The 14703-nt window shown below is 38.4% G+C and overlaps 1 protein-coding gene across 3 annotated transcripts; it reads right to left on the minus strand.

The window, feature by feature from the left end:
- Positions 1-1546: 1546 nt before the first annotated feature.
- On the minus strand, positions 1547-14638 carry waca (WW domain containing adaptor with coiled-coil a). 3 transcript variants are annotated; one of them, XM_088402345.1, is made up of 13 exons: positions 14426-14638; positions 14212-14242; positions 13386-13578; positions 8704-8795; positions 8402-8517; positions 8194-8312; positions 7855-8106; positions 7137-7259; positions 6898-7046; positions 6578-6702; positions 3726-3930; positions 2571-2698; positions 1547-2480 (listed from the first exon to the last, which is right to left on the minus strand). In XM_088402345.1, the coding sequence occupies exons 1-13, from the start codon at positions 14464-14466 to the stop codon at positions 2411-2413; spliced, it is 1644 nt and encodes a 547-aa protein (XP_088258471.1). In that variant the 5' UTR covers positions 14467-14638; the 3' UTR covers positions 1547-2410. The 3 variants fall into 3 exon arrangements, with proteins under 3 accessions (XP_088258471.1, XP_088258470.1, XP_088258472.1); XM_088402344.1 differs by having other exon boundaries at positions 6898-7049; XM_088402346.1 differs by lacking the exons at positions 14212-14242; positions 14426-14638 and adding an exon at positions 14278-14376 and having other exon boundaries at positions 6898-7049.
- Between the last annotated feature and the right edge of the window lie 65 nt (positions 14639-14703).

Consider the following 14703-nt stretch of genomic DNA (forward strand, 5'->3'; position numbering starts at 1 on the left):
AACACCTCCGTGGCATCCTCGCCTCACTTTGATGTGAGCAATTTCAAGGATGGAACAGGAGACAGGCAGCCTGTCTCCAAGCTCCTTGTGATAATGGGCTGAATATTCCCTGCATTAGACCTTACACTGGTGTGCATGCAAACTTTGATGATAAAGACTGACTTTTAAGGTTCTGCATCCCAAAAGCCATTCACGCAGACTTTATCTTTAGAAGTGCTTTCAAAGGAAGGTAAGTGATGGCATCCACTGGTGTTTATGTTCATATAAGGTTCATATAAAGTGAGGCTTTTGTAGTTTATCTGTGTTTGATCGCCAGGAGGGATCGAGTCTGTGAAGGTGGCACAGAACATCCAGAGGGATTGTATCATTTGTATTTTAAAATATAATGGAATGAGATTAGAACACATTGTAAAGTTCAAGTTCAAGGTAGCACTTTTTTCATGTCTTCTATTTTTTATCTGGAATACCGTCAGACACGAGCATTAGCAAGATACAAAAAAAAAAAAAAAACTAGTTTTGACAGAACATTTCCGACACATTTTTCCATAGACTGACTAGGATTAAATTTTATCAGCTTGTATAAAATAACACTCAATTAAGGCTCTTAAAACATCACCAAGAAATAATTGCCAATATTTGCAGATTTAGGAGGGTACATTTTTACCACATGTAATTTAACCATTTGCAGGAGTTGTATACAAGTAACACTGATGTCAAGTATTTATTACACACTGCGAAGAAGTTGTCGGGGAATAAGGTAGCATTTTATACGTTTAAAACCCCAGCTGTCAAATTGATAAAATAATCTCATGAAGAAGGCAAGACAACATGAGCCTGGAGAGACATAATTTATTACATCTGTCATATACTTCAGGAAATAGTATACAAAGGATGTGGTTACCTTTATGGAAATATGTGGTGATGATACCAGCATGAAGATGACTGCGTTGCGGAACTGAACTTTGCAGATTGGGAACTAAATTTTGCAGCTTGGGGACTCTGCGTTTCAACATCAGAGCGCAAACAATAACAAGAATGACACATACTGTTGAATATTTCATTTATTTGTTCTTTTAGTCAAACAGAAGGTCAAAAAAAGCCAACAGGAGCGGGATGTGTAGGTGGTGAACGAGACTTTCAACAAGGCACTAGCATCATATCAAACCAAACCCAACACTCCAATAAAATAATCCGGGCTCTCTTTTATCTCAACTACCATACATACAATTCACATTTGAACCTTGTGACCATACACACCTTTGCCCAAACCTGCCTGTTTGCTTCTTCTCCCTTCCTTACAGAGTGCAAATCAAAGTGTAGAACTCTAAAACTCTTTATAAATAAACCCTTTGAACGTTGTCCACTACTTTGACTGTACAATGGAATGAACCTGCATCTCAATATTATATATATATATATATATATATATATATATATATATATATATATATATATATATATATATATATATATATATATATATATATATATATATATATATATATATATATATATATATATATATATATATATATATATATATATATATATATATATATATATGTATGTATGTATGTATGTATGAGAAAAATCCATGGAACTTGGGAGGATGCAGCAGGACCAGGCCGTGTGGGAATGATTCAAAACAACATCCCATCTACTATTTCTGAAATCACACACAACCACACCACCAGGCACTATTTTATCAAGACTGGGAGATGCAGGGCCACCAGAAGCTGCAAAAACACCACCCAACCCTTGTGTTGGACTTTGCTGGAAGGGGATGTTTGACCATGCCTGAGTGCACTTCACCCCGAGAGGGCTGAGAAGGGAAGAGTCATGAGGTTTGAGGAGGAACGAAAAATGAAAACCAGTGTTAATCTGAAGAGCTCGGCTCCTGTGTAAATCGACTGAAAATATCCTCCTGTGATCTATGGACTGACGAGAGGAAGCTGCAAACCAGTTGACGTGAAGGGAAGGCTAGCTAAGGAACGTAGCCGCCTAGCGCTGATTAGTTTGGATGTCAAAAGCTTTGATAGACATGTCTTTCCATGGCTTCATTCTACAAAACATATTTACAACATAGATAACATCTACAAGAAATCTACATGTATTTTTTTAAATCAACTTTTTTTTTCTTTTAACAAAGCAGAATGATATCACCCTTCCTTCTCTAAACAGTTCTTCCTGTCCTCCTTTCTTGGTTCTTTGCTGCCGAAACGGTCCAAAGCTAAACCAACAACAGCTCCGGTGTGCATGTGTGAAAATGGGGCTCGAGTGAAACTGAACAACCGCTCTGCCTCTGGCTTTCAGCTATGTGCAATGGGTCTCCCTCCACCTGGACCCCTCTTTTTTTTCCCTCTTGAACCCTCTTTTTCGAACGCCCGCTTCAATTTGCGGCAAAGAGTTCTCAGACCATGAAAGAATTCTGGTTCTTCAACTTTTCAAGTTCTTTGATTTGCTGTCTTAGAAACAGTATCCTGCAGAAGAAAGGAATCAAGAAGAGAAATGTTGTGAATCGAGTTGGACTACAACGGACTCGCTGCTTAGGTCCTTCCAAGCATTCTTACCTTTGCTCGCGCAACGTGGCTTGAATTTCACTGACTCGGACCAAGGAACGCAGGTTTTTGAGCTCGGTGCAATTCTCGGACATGCAGATGCTGCCCATCGTGTGAGCCTCTTCACGTAATCTTGATGCCTGTGCCACAAATGATTTGACAAATGCATATCATCATCATCTCTAAAGTGGGTCAAAATTCATAAAATAAAGGCTTAGGAAGAACTTAAATACAATCTATAAAAAATGTATGTGTCTTGTACATTAAGCCGCAACTTTGTCCTCATGGATTGAGTCTTGTTGCTTCTACTGTAGTCCTGTGCGTTGTATTTTTTTTCTGGCCACCAGGGGGCAATCCACGGTAAAGCAAATGTGTGTATCCGCTCAAGGTGTCAATTTGAGGAACTATGAAATCGAATTGAAAAGATGCGAATAAAAGTCTGCGTTCAAAAAGAGTTTTAAAAATATAGTAATAAAAATATAAAAATTATGTCTAACTTGAATTAGTTTGTTGTGCAAATTTGATACATATGATTGTATATATGAATTAGGTGCAGTCTGTTTATATCTTCATTATAATAATCAATCAATAAATAAATAATCATTGAATAAAGGGGAGACTGACAAAGACGCAATGGAATTGTTGATTTTGACTCTGAACTGCTATTTTACTCTGCAGTATTTTGTTAGTCTACTCTGCAGTATTCTATTGGTTTTATGTTGAAAACATGTTTATATGTTCAATAAAATAATAAATCTATCATAGGGAGACAGAAGAGGACGGAATCAAATTATTGATTTTGAGTCTGAACTATTTTACTTTATTCTGTTGGTTTTATGTTGAAAATATGTTGGTGCTAAACACGCAGGCGTATTCAGTTTGTTGAACATAGGATGTTGCTGTAAGCAGGGAGGTTAGTTAAAAATAAGTTAAAAAAAAATACAACTTCCGTATACCTTGTTTTTTCATAAATATCTGATGTTATGACATGCGACTTATAGTCTGGTGTGGCTTAGCAGTGGCAGAATAGGATTTTTGCTGTTTTTTACAACTGTGGCTTATATGCCAGTGCGACTTGTAGTCGGACATTTTTGGTAATCTCAAGGTAAATCTTTTTTTTTTTTAAATATGACTTTAAATGGCTTATATTTGGTCAATAGTACAAACCTGTTTCTCTGCATGTTCAGCGGGCCAACCTTGGACATGCTTGATGAGATTCTCATTGAAGTGAGCAGCAAGGGTCGGTGTGAAGGAGCAGGGAGGCCGAGACGTGGAGGAGGCGGGCGTAACGGCGGCAGATGTGGGGGCGTTGCTGCTGCTGCTGCCGCCAGGTGCGACGTGGTTGGGACCAGGGGAGGGACTCCTCTGACTGCTGTGATTGACACCAGAAGGAGTGTGGGAGTTTACATCAGCAACAAACTACGTGCTGTTTAAGATCCTACGTGGCAAACTTATAATTTACCCTACAAATTTTCTCAAACGTTTCCGGGGGAAATGTGTCTAATCAAAACGGAAGCTGCAATACCTATAACATTGCAGTGGATTCACAGCTTGATTTAAAAATGTTAACCACAAACCGCACCACTAAGCTAGAGCAAATTAAGGCATGTGCCGTTTCCTGCAATGACCAGCAGACGGCGACACAACTCTGATTGAATCACATAGTCTACAGCACATTGGAGTCCCCCGCCCCCCCTAAAAGATCTATTCCACACATTTTCAGAATGGTCATTCTGATAGATATAGTACACGTCACTGAAACTTTAACTCATTCACTGCCAGCCAAGAAAAAAAAAGATTTTTGACTTTATAGAGGTGGCATGGTGGCAAGACTGTTTAGCATATCCTCCTCACAATTCAAAGGTCACAGCTTCACTTTTGGCTTCGGCCCTCGTCTGAAGTTTACATGTTCTGCCCACTCCTGCGTGGATCTTCTTCGGGTACTCTGGATTCCTCCCACATTACTAAAAACATGCATGGTAGGTAAATTGGACACTCCAATTCGACCTTGTGTATGTTCCTATAAATAAATGGTTGTTCATCTGTGTGTGCCTTGCGATTGGCTGGCAAGCAGTTGGTGGTGACCCCATTAACTGCCCGAAGACAGCTTGGATGGGCTCCAGCACACCTGCGACCCTCGTGACAGTAAGCAACTAAAATGATGGATGGACTTACATACCTATGTTTATGGCAGTGAATGAGTTAACTTTTACATTGCCATCTTATTAAATCTTTCAGTGCCAAGTGTTTTAACAAACATACCAACCGATTTCGAGTTTTTTAACTTATCTTTCAAAACCGACAGAATGTTGTGTGTTATGGCTAGGTAGACATGGCTGGTATGGTATGAAAGCTTGGAATCTATTCCTGACTTAAAAAAAAGAACGTATGATTTACCTTATTCTGTTCTTTAGCAATCACGGTGAGAAAGCAGATTATTTGAGTGACCCCAAACTATTTTGAACAAAACCAGGGACAAAACGACCTTTGTGAAAAAATGTGTTTTCTGCACAACAGTGACTTTGACACTAATATTTTTTTTGTTTTTGTGGCATCTGAAACATCTCAACAGTCCTTACCTTGTAAAAAAAAAAAAAAAAAAACAAAAAAAAAACATGAACAAAAGGAATGAAAATGTGTTTTTGAGGAGAAAATATTTAATATACATATTTGGAAAATTAACCAAACAATAACCGTTTCCACCCATCCATCCATTTTTGATAGCCGCTTATTCTTACGAGGATCGCAGGCATGTGGTGCCTATCCCAGCCCTCTACGAGCAGTAGGCGGAGGACAGCCTGAACGGGTTTCTAGCCAATTGCAGGACATAACGGGATGAACAACCACATATTTACAAATTTTTGGCTATTTACAAGGTGTACGTACATGCATGTGTTTTTTGTAAACCAATATTTGACTTTTGTGTCATAATGGTTGACATGGATGGCACGATGAAAAAGTGGTTAGCACGTCCGCCTCACAGTTCAGAGGTACCGGGTTCAATTCCAGCTCGCTCCGGCCTTCCTGTGTGGAGTACGGAGGAACGAGACAAGAATGCTAGGCAAGCCATGCACGCGCTTAGACGCAAACGCTTAAAATTATGTCAACAATATCATGATTTGAAGTTTACATGCTTTTTTTTGGACACAGCCGAAGATTAATTTGTCTAAAAGTCATCGTCACTATCGGACATGCCAAATAGCTCCTACCATTTCAATGTATGGATATAACTCCTGGACGTGCTATTCTTCCTCCTCGTCAATTGTTCAAACATTCTCGTTACTCTTCCACGGGTAGTCAATTTGGTGGAAATGGAGGTCTCCAGAAATGCTACGCTGACGCTTTCTTTACTCAAGTAACGACTGTGGTGAGATCAGAGCGTGGAAGGTTGCCCTTTGCTGCCCCCACACCCACCAACCTGTTGACATCCACTGCTCTCAGATTTTTGTCTTGAACAGACAAGTCAAGCCGTCTTTTCCTTTTCATAATGCGTTAAAGTCCGCCAAAACAATTGAGACACACAGCATCATTGTTGACAACAATGAGCCAATTAGGTGGCGCTTGACAGAAGTGCATTTTGTGATGTTCTGTGCAAACACTCTGTAACAGATGCATACTATAACCAATTAGAGGCATAGGTGATATTTTAAACCTTGTACATAACATGATATGACTTATTTCGCATTTGAATTAATGTATTTCAAGCACAGTTATGTGGAGAACTTTGGTCTGGTTTTGAATTATGTGGTTCTAAGTTGACCCCCCAAACATGGGGGTTGAAAATGAGGGGAAAAAAAACCCTCAACTTGTACTCGAAGAAATTCGGTAAGTGTTTTACATGATGAGAATTCTTGTTGATGGCCCTGAAATAGTTAAATGGACCTTTGATGGCTCTGGGCGCTAATGGTAGTGAAGGATGCGTTGTTTCTGTCATAAAACTTTAACATGAGAAACACCACAACACAGCGTCAAATTTTCTGTGGCTTCTGAAAATGCTGATGCACATGTGCTATTCTTACCCTTGGCGCTGAAGGGTGCGTGGTGATGCCGTAGTTGCATCATGAGTGTGCTGCTTATCGTTTGAGAGGGGTAGCTGGGATGTCTGCTGGGGATGAGATGACTGCTTGGCCGCTGGTGTGCTCACCTATAAAGCAACAAACGTGCAGTATGATGATTTTACAATAAGATTTCTACTGCAGTTTCTAAATTCTGATATAATGCCTATGTTTATAATCTTAAATCCGAATTACATTAACAATGAGTGGTGCAGCTATAAGTACCATGAAAATTCATTGTGGGAAAAAAAATAGGAATTCTGAGGGATAAATTATTTCCATACCTTTGACAGTGAGATAACCGGTTGTGTGCTGAGTAGCGGTTTGAGAGAGCTAGCATTTGCTTGTGGTGTGCCGATGCGGGGAGAAACATAGGATCTTGGTGATGATGCATCTGACGTTAATGACATAGGTGACTGGTTTGACTGCTGAGCTGCTAATGACAAAACAAAAACAGAAGCCTGTGTGAAGACCAACTACTAAATTAAAAAAAATCTTAAATGTAAATATGGGTTTTTCTTACCTTGGCTGGAGAGCTGAGCCGCTTGAGAGAGAATAGTAGTAATATTGAAAGCAGATGGTCCAGCAGTAAGGATCTTATGAAGCATTGACTGTAATGAAGCTTGTGTGACAGCAGCTGTAAGAACTAAACAACGAAAACCAAAATAAAACAAGTTACCTCCAGGCACACAAAATGCAGGAGTTAGAATGCCTGACTTGCAAAATATATGCATACAACAGCAGCGATTTTCAAACAGGGTATGTGAGATTTTTACAGGGTTAGTGCAGGTATTAGCAAATCTAATTTAATGCTTTGTAATGCTATGACAGGAAGAGTAATGTTCCTGAAAAGTATTGATAAATTGTTTTATAGTGAGTGCAAAAAGTTGTATTCTGTTTTTTTAAATTTCATATGGATGGATTTATATGTGGGGTCACTGGAGACGCAATTTTCCCAATGATAAGTCAGAAATAAAGAAGACAATGTTACACAATATGTCTTCTAGAGCGCCTAATATATATTATGCCTAATATATATATATATATATATATATATATATATATATATATATATATATATATATATATATATATATATATATATATATATATATATATATATATATATATATATATATATATATATATATATATATATACTGCAGAAAAAAATGTAAAAAGTTGTTTTTACTTCAAGTCAATTAAAGCTCTACATGTAGTAGTACAGAGCGTGTCCAGACCTTCATTAATTTTTGTCATGTCCACACTGGCATTATTGAGCTGCAGGGCAGTCTGAAGTGCAGGAAGAAGCTGGCGTAATAAAGTGGGATCTTGGAGAAGTGGAGGGGCAGGGGACTGCAGGACTGGCGAGACGGGGACTGTCGAAGATGACGACGTTCCCGGGGTGCCCGATGATGGGTTCAAGCTCCCTGAGCCGGACGATGAAGACTGGGTCGCATTCGTCGTCACAGGTTTCTCCACCTGTGCTGACTCTGACGTCAGCAGAAAGAAGGTTAGCATTGCGACAGAAAAAAAACAAAAAACATTTGAAAACCAATAGCGGTTCATTAGGTTCTTACTTGTTGCTGAAAAACCAGGGGGCACTGATGTCTGCATAGCCTCCCGTCTGTAGTCCCTGTCCTTGGGGAAACTGTTGACAACTGCAGTCTGTTTTGTTGCTTCTTTTTGTCGCTGTTCTCTGCCAAATATGAGTGCATACGTTCAATATGTTAAGTATCTACGAGAACACAACACCACAACAACAAAATGTACACAATGGAGTGCTACCTCTCCAACCATTCCTTGGGCTTCTCCCACTGGGACACCTCTGTTCGGCAGTTATAATAGTATTTCTTCCCAGATGAGCTGATGTGCTCTGACCAATCATCACCTGGTTCGTGAGTCTGTGAGAGAAAATTAGGGAAGAGAATCACTCTAACAAAAAGAGTTGAGCAAAATTAACCATAATAAAGAGTCTTATGCAAGAGAGGTCATTTGTAATACAGGCAACAATTTGGAATTTAATTCTAGCCTTATACACAAAACCGTCTACCATTTATTTCCTTATCAATATATCAGAGGCAACTTACTGTGTCTGAGGGTTTGCTGGGGTTTGAATGTGAGTTTGAACTTTGTTGGGTACTGTGGTTGTGAGAATTTTCATGTGGTGAATAACTGGTCCCTGCAACACAAGAAGTTGTTTAACATTATAATACACAATATTGAATGAATATTGCTGAACAAGGTTGGCACACTAAATTAAATAATGACCCAGAAAGAGTGAAAAATAAGTGAAAGTCCATTTACTCAAATAGACATTAAAATCCTGCACTATAAGCCTCTACGTTTTTTCTAATGCTTTGAACTCTGCGCCCATGTACAGTAGTATAGTTTGGTTGCAGCTTATCTGCATTTTTTTTTTAATAGCCACCAGGGCGCAATCTCCTGCTAAACAAAGTGAGACAGAAAAAGACACTATCAAAGTAATGATTTTGAGTTTGAACTGCCAGGGGGCACTCTCCACTGGTAAACGCAACGCACATGTTACTGTTGAGCTGTTGCAGCAGTCTAATACGAGTGTGTCGGTGTTATGCTGAAAATATGTTGGTGCTGCTTTTATTTTCTAAAGGTGCAAGCATGTTCAGTCTATGTTTAAAGTGTGTCTTATTTCTAAACATGCTGGCATGTTCAGTGTGTGTGTTGAAAGAACATTGTTGTTGTAACCAGGAAGTTTGGAAAAAACTTTGAAAAAAAATTAAAACTTTGAAAACAGGAACAAAAAAACGTTAAAATATCAAAAAAATTCCATGTATCATATTTCTGCAGAAAAATCTGATGTTACAACATGCAGCTTATAGACCAGTGCGGCCTATACATGACCGGTTTTCTTTTGGTTATAGTTCGGAAAAATACATTCTATTCTCCAAGTACGGGTTGCTTCCAAATGTTCATGTGTAGCTTTTTCTCTAATTAAAAAAAAAAAATACAACCTCGTTCAGAGGCCTCAAACTTATAGCCTGGGGGCCATTTGCTACCCAAGGATGATAGTTGTATTAGTATTATTGCCCTGCATGACTGTGTGGTTTATTTATTTAATTTTTTCAATCACTTTGGTCTACCATAGCTTGGGCTCATGACAATTTTCATCAAAATGTTTTTATGAAGTGACATCAAGTGGAAGGCAAAAAGAGTCATGTCTTTTTCAAAGCTGCTATGAAGAGAAATGTTGTTGGCGAGAAAAGCCAATTTCACAAACACAAAGAAAATTATGATTGGCTTTAGCATTTTGAACACTTAAACGCCCTTTTTGTGGGATATTTTATGCAGCCCAGATGCAAACAGACTATCTCCTGTATTTTAGTCCACTTGCAAATAGCCACTTCCAACAAAGCAACTTATTCTATTTTGACTTTAAAATGTATTCATACACAAATATATCAAAGCATGCATGTAAAGAGGCTGCTTATGGCGAAGCTAAAAGTCATTTGACACAGACTGGAAAACACCTTTATCTATAGCTGAATGCAACATCACAAAAGAATCAACAGTAATGCACACAAAGAGTCTGTAGCAGGATGAAAAATACATATGAAATTTAAATCAATACATTTGATTTATCTAGCCACCATACTTATGGTTTGATCTGATTTAAAAATAGCCTTTGCTGGTAAACACATGCTTTTGCTTGATAACAAATGACTGGTAATGAGATCTGTGAATTGTTTTTGCGATATTCGTCACATTAATTAACCTAAAACAATAACATAATGACAGTTTCAACAAAAACATTATGACAAACACTTTGAGCTAATTCGTCATTTCAGAAGTGTGTATCAAACTGGAAGCCCCTCGTATTACAGTACCAAAAAAGTAGTAATCAGTTTCAATAAGGTTGGCGATGCCTGCACAGTGTCGCGACTGAGGTGAGCTTAGTCACCATGCGCCAAAAGCATGCATGAATTTAGTGTGTAAAACGACTAAATTAACAGTATTAGTTTAGTTCACAGCTATCAGAAAGGCCCAGCTTGCTTGAGCAGCTGTGTGCGTGAGTGTGTGTCAGTGCTCACAGCTAGTTTTTCTTAGTCACTGTGATTAACCTAAAACTGAGACACTGTTGGAAAACTGTGGGGCGTAATATGCATCTCAGGCTGCTTTAAGATAAGAGTTACCGTCACTGTTTCTGATGACTTGGTTTATAAGCAAAGGTCGTTTCCCTGATTCAAACAGCTGAAATTTGAAGACGCATAACAAGAAATCATGTGACGATCTCTTTTCTCTTATTGGTTACAAGTACAGCATGTGAACAGGAAAGGGTTAAGTATATACGAGATAAAAAAACAAAAACAAAACACCTAATACAATATATCATATTCATACACTAATATACTCTGTCATGCTGAATTCGATTTTGAACTTACTTCTTTTGAAAATTAAACATTTAAAGACCCTAAGTATCATACATAGAGAAAAATGCTTTAACTTTTTAAAGGTGTAGATTTTTTTAAACCAAAAACGAAAATAACAAAACTAAGCTATTCACACTTTGACATACAAAACTATACTATAATGTAATTTGAAAAACCACTGGTAAAATATTTTTCTGTGATTTTTTTTTTTTTTTTATCAGTAATGCTATTTCTCAGGAACTACTGGATGTTTTTGGCTGAAACTTATTCTGCACCTACCAAAAAAGCTCCTGAGTACAACTTTGAAGTGTGGTGCTACATCGTTATTTCACTTGATGCTATATTTGCCAAATTTTAAGACGTCTTTGGAAACCTTGACGGCAATCTTCAGAATAGTTATTATGAACCACTGAAAATAAATCTTATTTGCCTAAAGCAGGTGTCAGCAACCTGCAGCCCTGGAGCCGCATGCTCTCTTTGAATATTAAAGGTTGTTCACCTCTGGCCTAGAGGAAAGTATCATGCAAGAGGTGTTAATATTTAAAGATATTATCTTGAAATGAGAGTATAATACATACATAAGGATATTCAAAATTAGTTGCTATAGATACCACGGTCTGACTTCTTGTTTTGAAGATTAGCTAGGTGTCATCAAGTTTGTCTAATTCCATGCAAAATGACTGCATTTGTCAAAAGATGACTCAAGAAGGTTGAGATTTCGCTGAATAATGCAAGCAATATTATTCAAACAAATAATTGAGTCCAATATGGACCAGTAGTCATATGCAGCTCAGCTAATGGTTCATTGCTTGCACATGTTGGTCAAAACTACAAAACTAGACAATCGCTGAGATTTTTATAAACACAAGCACAACAACCAGCATTAACGCTCTTTTTTCTGTCTTTTGTGGTCACTCACTAGAACTGAGTAGTTGGGCTGGCCACATCACGAGACAGTGTGTGTGTGAGTGTGTTTTTTATGTTCAATTGTACAGTGCTGTGTGGTGAGTTATGTCTGCTCATGAAACCACCCGCTTCTTTGGTCAAGCCCATAAAGAAAATTCAGTGATGCAAGACATTTGTGATATTAATAGTTGCTATAGGTTGCAATGGGTGTACTGAGATTGGGAAGACATCCAAGTACTAAACCAGATAGGCAACATTTCCTGTCAAATTTGACATATTTGTATGGATGTTCTCAGCTAAAATGGATTCTTTAATTTTGTCTGCTACTATGAGAACCCCTCCTTCGACTAGCAGACAATATGCAGGCAAACATATCGACAAAAAGGTCACACAAGAAGAAATTCTTAAATGTGCTCTAAGGGTATCCTTTAAAATGACTGTGATGGTTCAAACATTGTCACTTGCCATAAAATTTAAAATAAAGCAAAGTAAAATGTTCATTAGTAGAGCAATGTAGGCTGTAAAACAGAATAAGTACTTCAGTAAATTGTTGTCTTCAAGTTTTCAGAATATTCCACCAATATTACAGTTTCTTATGACATTGCAATTTAAATGTAATACTTTGAAATATATCAGGCTACAATACACCAATAGGCAGGTGCACTTTTAAAGAATGAGTCAAGCAAAATATTCTCATTCTCAAAAATAGATACTTTCCATCTATTGTCTACACAGAACAAGCTAATGCAAAGCCATGTACTCCTTACATGCTCGTTATACTTACATCATTTACATCACATTTCAGACCTTGCTTATTGCATTTAAAGATGAAATCCAAATCACATAACACAAACAGGGGAATTCAACGAAGATGTCAGTGTTGTTGAATCAACAATATATCCTTGCTGAGCTTCAACATGTTGTAGTAACCACTGCTCATTATTCAAAACATTGTCAGTGTACAAAGTATTCCTTCTTTGTACTACAACATTATTTCAACCATTACAACCAATAAAGATTTTAATTACAATGATTGCATTGCAGTTGCTTGTAATTATGCATCGGTTTGAGTTCAAAAGCACATCACAAATGCATCACTTATTATTAACTAGTCATGTGGCGCCAGTTTAAAAACAGAGCGATTTTCTCTCACAGTAACTAATTGTCCTATAAAGAAGGGAACCAGATATACAGTACACCCAAGCACAAAAGTAAATACTTTCTTAATTGGATATTAAAGAACTGATAAAATTGGTGCATGTACGTTAAGGGAGTAAATCAACTGAATCTAGGAAAAAATTGCCTCAGTCATAGCAACTGTCTACCTGTATTTTGTTCTAAAGTGGATAATACTGCATCAAGACACTGAGCACAACATGTGGTATTTTCACTTGCTCTTGTGTCAAATTACTAATTCCACTCAGCATGTTTAAAATCCAAATTATTTATTAATTTCTCACCTCCATCGCGATCCCTGGCCCTGTGTGCATGGACAGCCTTAGCTCTGCTGTGCCCTGTGCTGTCACTGTGTTTGTTTTCTGGGCTGTCAGACCTTCGCAGCATTTTGCAGGGTGGGGTGACATCCGAGTGATCTCGCGTCTTTTCATGCCGGTGATCCCCTCCTGGATGGCTCTTAGAAGAGTATTTGAGAGTCTGGAATACCGAACACGTCATTATTTGACATGCATCATACGTTGTCAATAACTGTCAGACCCTAACTAGAACCATTCATGATCATGTGCATCCGATTACAAAAAATACACCATGTTAATTTTGCAAAGCTTCACAATGATATGATGCATTACTTATATTATAGATCATAACAGCCTGGGAAGACGCCGACAACTCGGATTGCGATGTAGGATGACGTATGGGTAAGGTGTTGGTTAAAATGACTGCTGCTGAACATACATGGCAATGTTGCCACTAGTGTACTACTGTGTTATCCGTTCAGTTTTGAAACGTTAAAATTTGAAGTCGCCTAATAGAAAAAAAATACGACCAGGCCTTAATCGGACTAGCTAGCAGGCGAGCTAACGTAACAAGCTAATACTGCTGCATAACTCGCCCGAGTCTTCACTCGGCGACAGGCTGTAATTAATACACTCGTAATACACTATGTTTATTTGCAAGCGGTCTCTGTTGGGTAGTTTTGCAGCGCAGCAAAAATGTACTTTTCACTTTTCCACACAGACTTGGGCCTGTTGAGCTCCCCAGAAGCCTGAACCGGAGTTTCCATTTTAATCTGATTTGCTTGCTAGCAAGCTACGTTTAGCTTCCAAGTACCTGATAGGGCTGAGAATCTCTTCGGTCGCACCTGTAATAACACAGAAAGAACACGTGAATACGCACCTTGGCGTGTCAACGTCGAGAAATGCTGAAAAGTGAACGCGCAACTTTCCAAACACTTATTTTGTTTTCAGTAAAAAAAAAAAAATGGCGGATTGTCAAGCGTAGATATAGGGGAAGGGAAAATGTGAAGAAGTCAAAAGATGTTTACCCATCGCTGAGTCTCGGTTGTTTCCTCGCATACATTACCATCAATGCCGTGTTGGTGTGTTTAGAGTGGGATGTGAAAGACTAATGACGGCACTGTATTTTTTTTTTGCTAATTTGGCGACCTGAAATCGTCAATATGAGCTTAGCTGGTCGGTATTTCGATGCTATAGGCAGCAGTGGTGGAAAGAGCGCCCTCCCTCACTCAGTCCATTCCCCGCACAGCCGCGGTCCTCCGGATCACACGACAAAACGTAGCAGTGCGGTGCTATGCGGGTTGCC

This window comes from Hippichthys cyanospilos, chromosome 19, assembly GCF_059441005.1.
Source record: "Hippichthys cyanospilos isolate Australia breed blue-spotted pipefish chromosome 19, RoL_Hcya_1.0, whole genome shotgun sequence".
Classification (NCBI taxonomy): domain Eukaryota; kingdom Metazoa; phylum Chordata; class Actinopteri; order Syngnathiformes; family Syngnathidae; genus Hippichthys; species Hippichthys cyanospilos.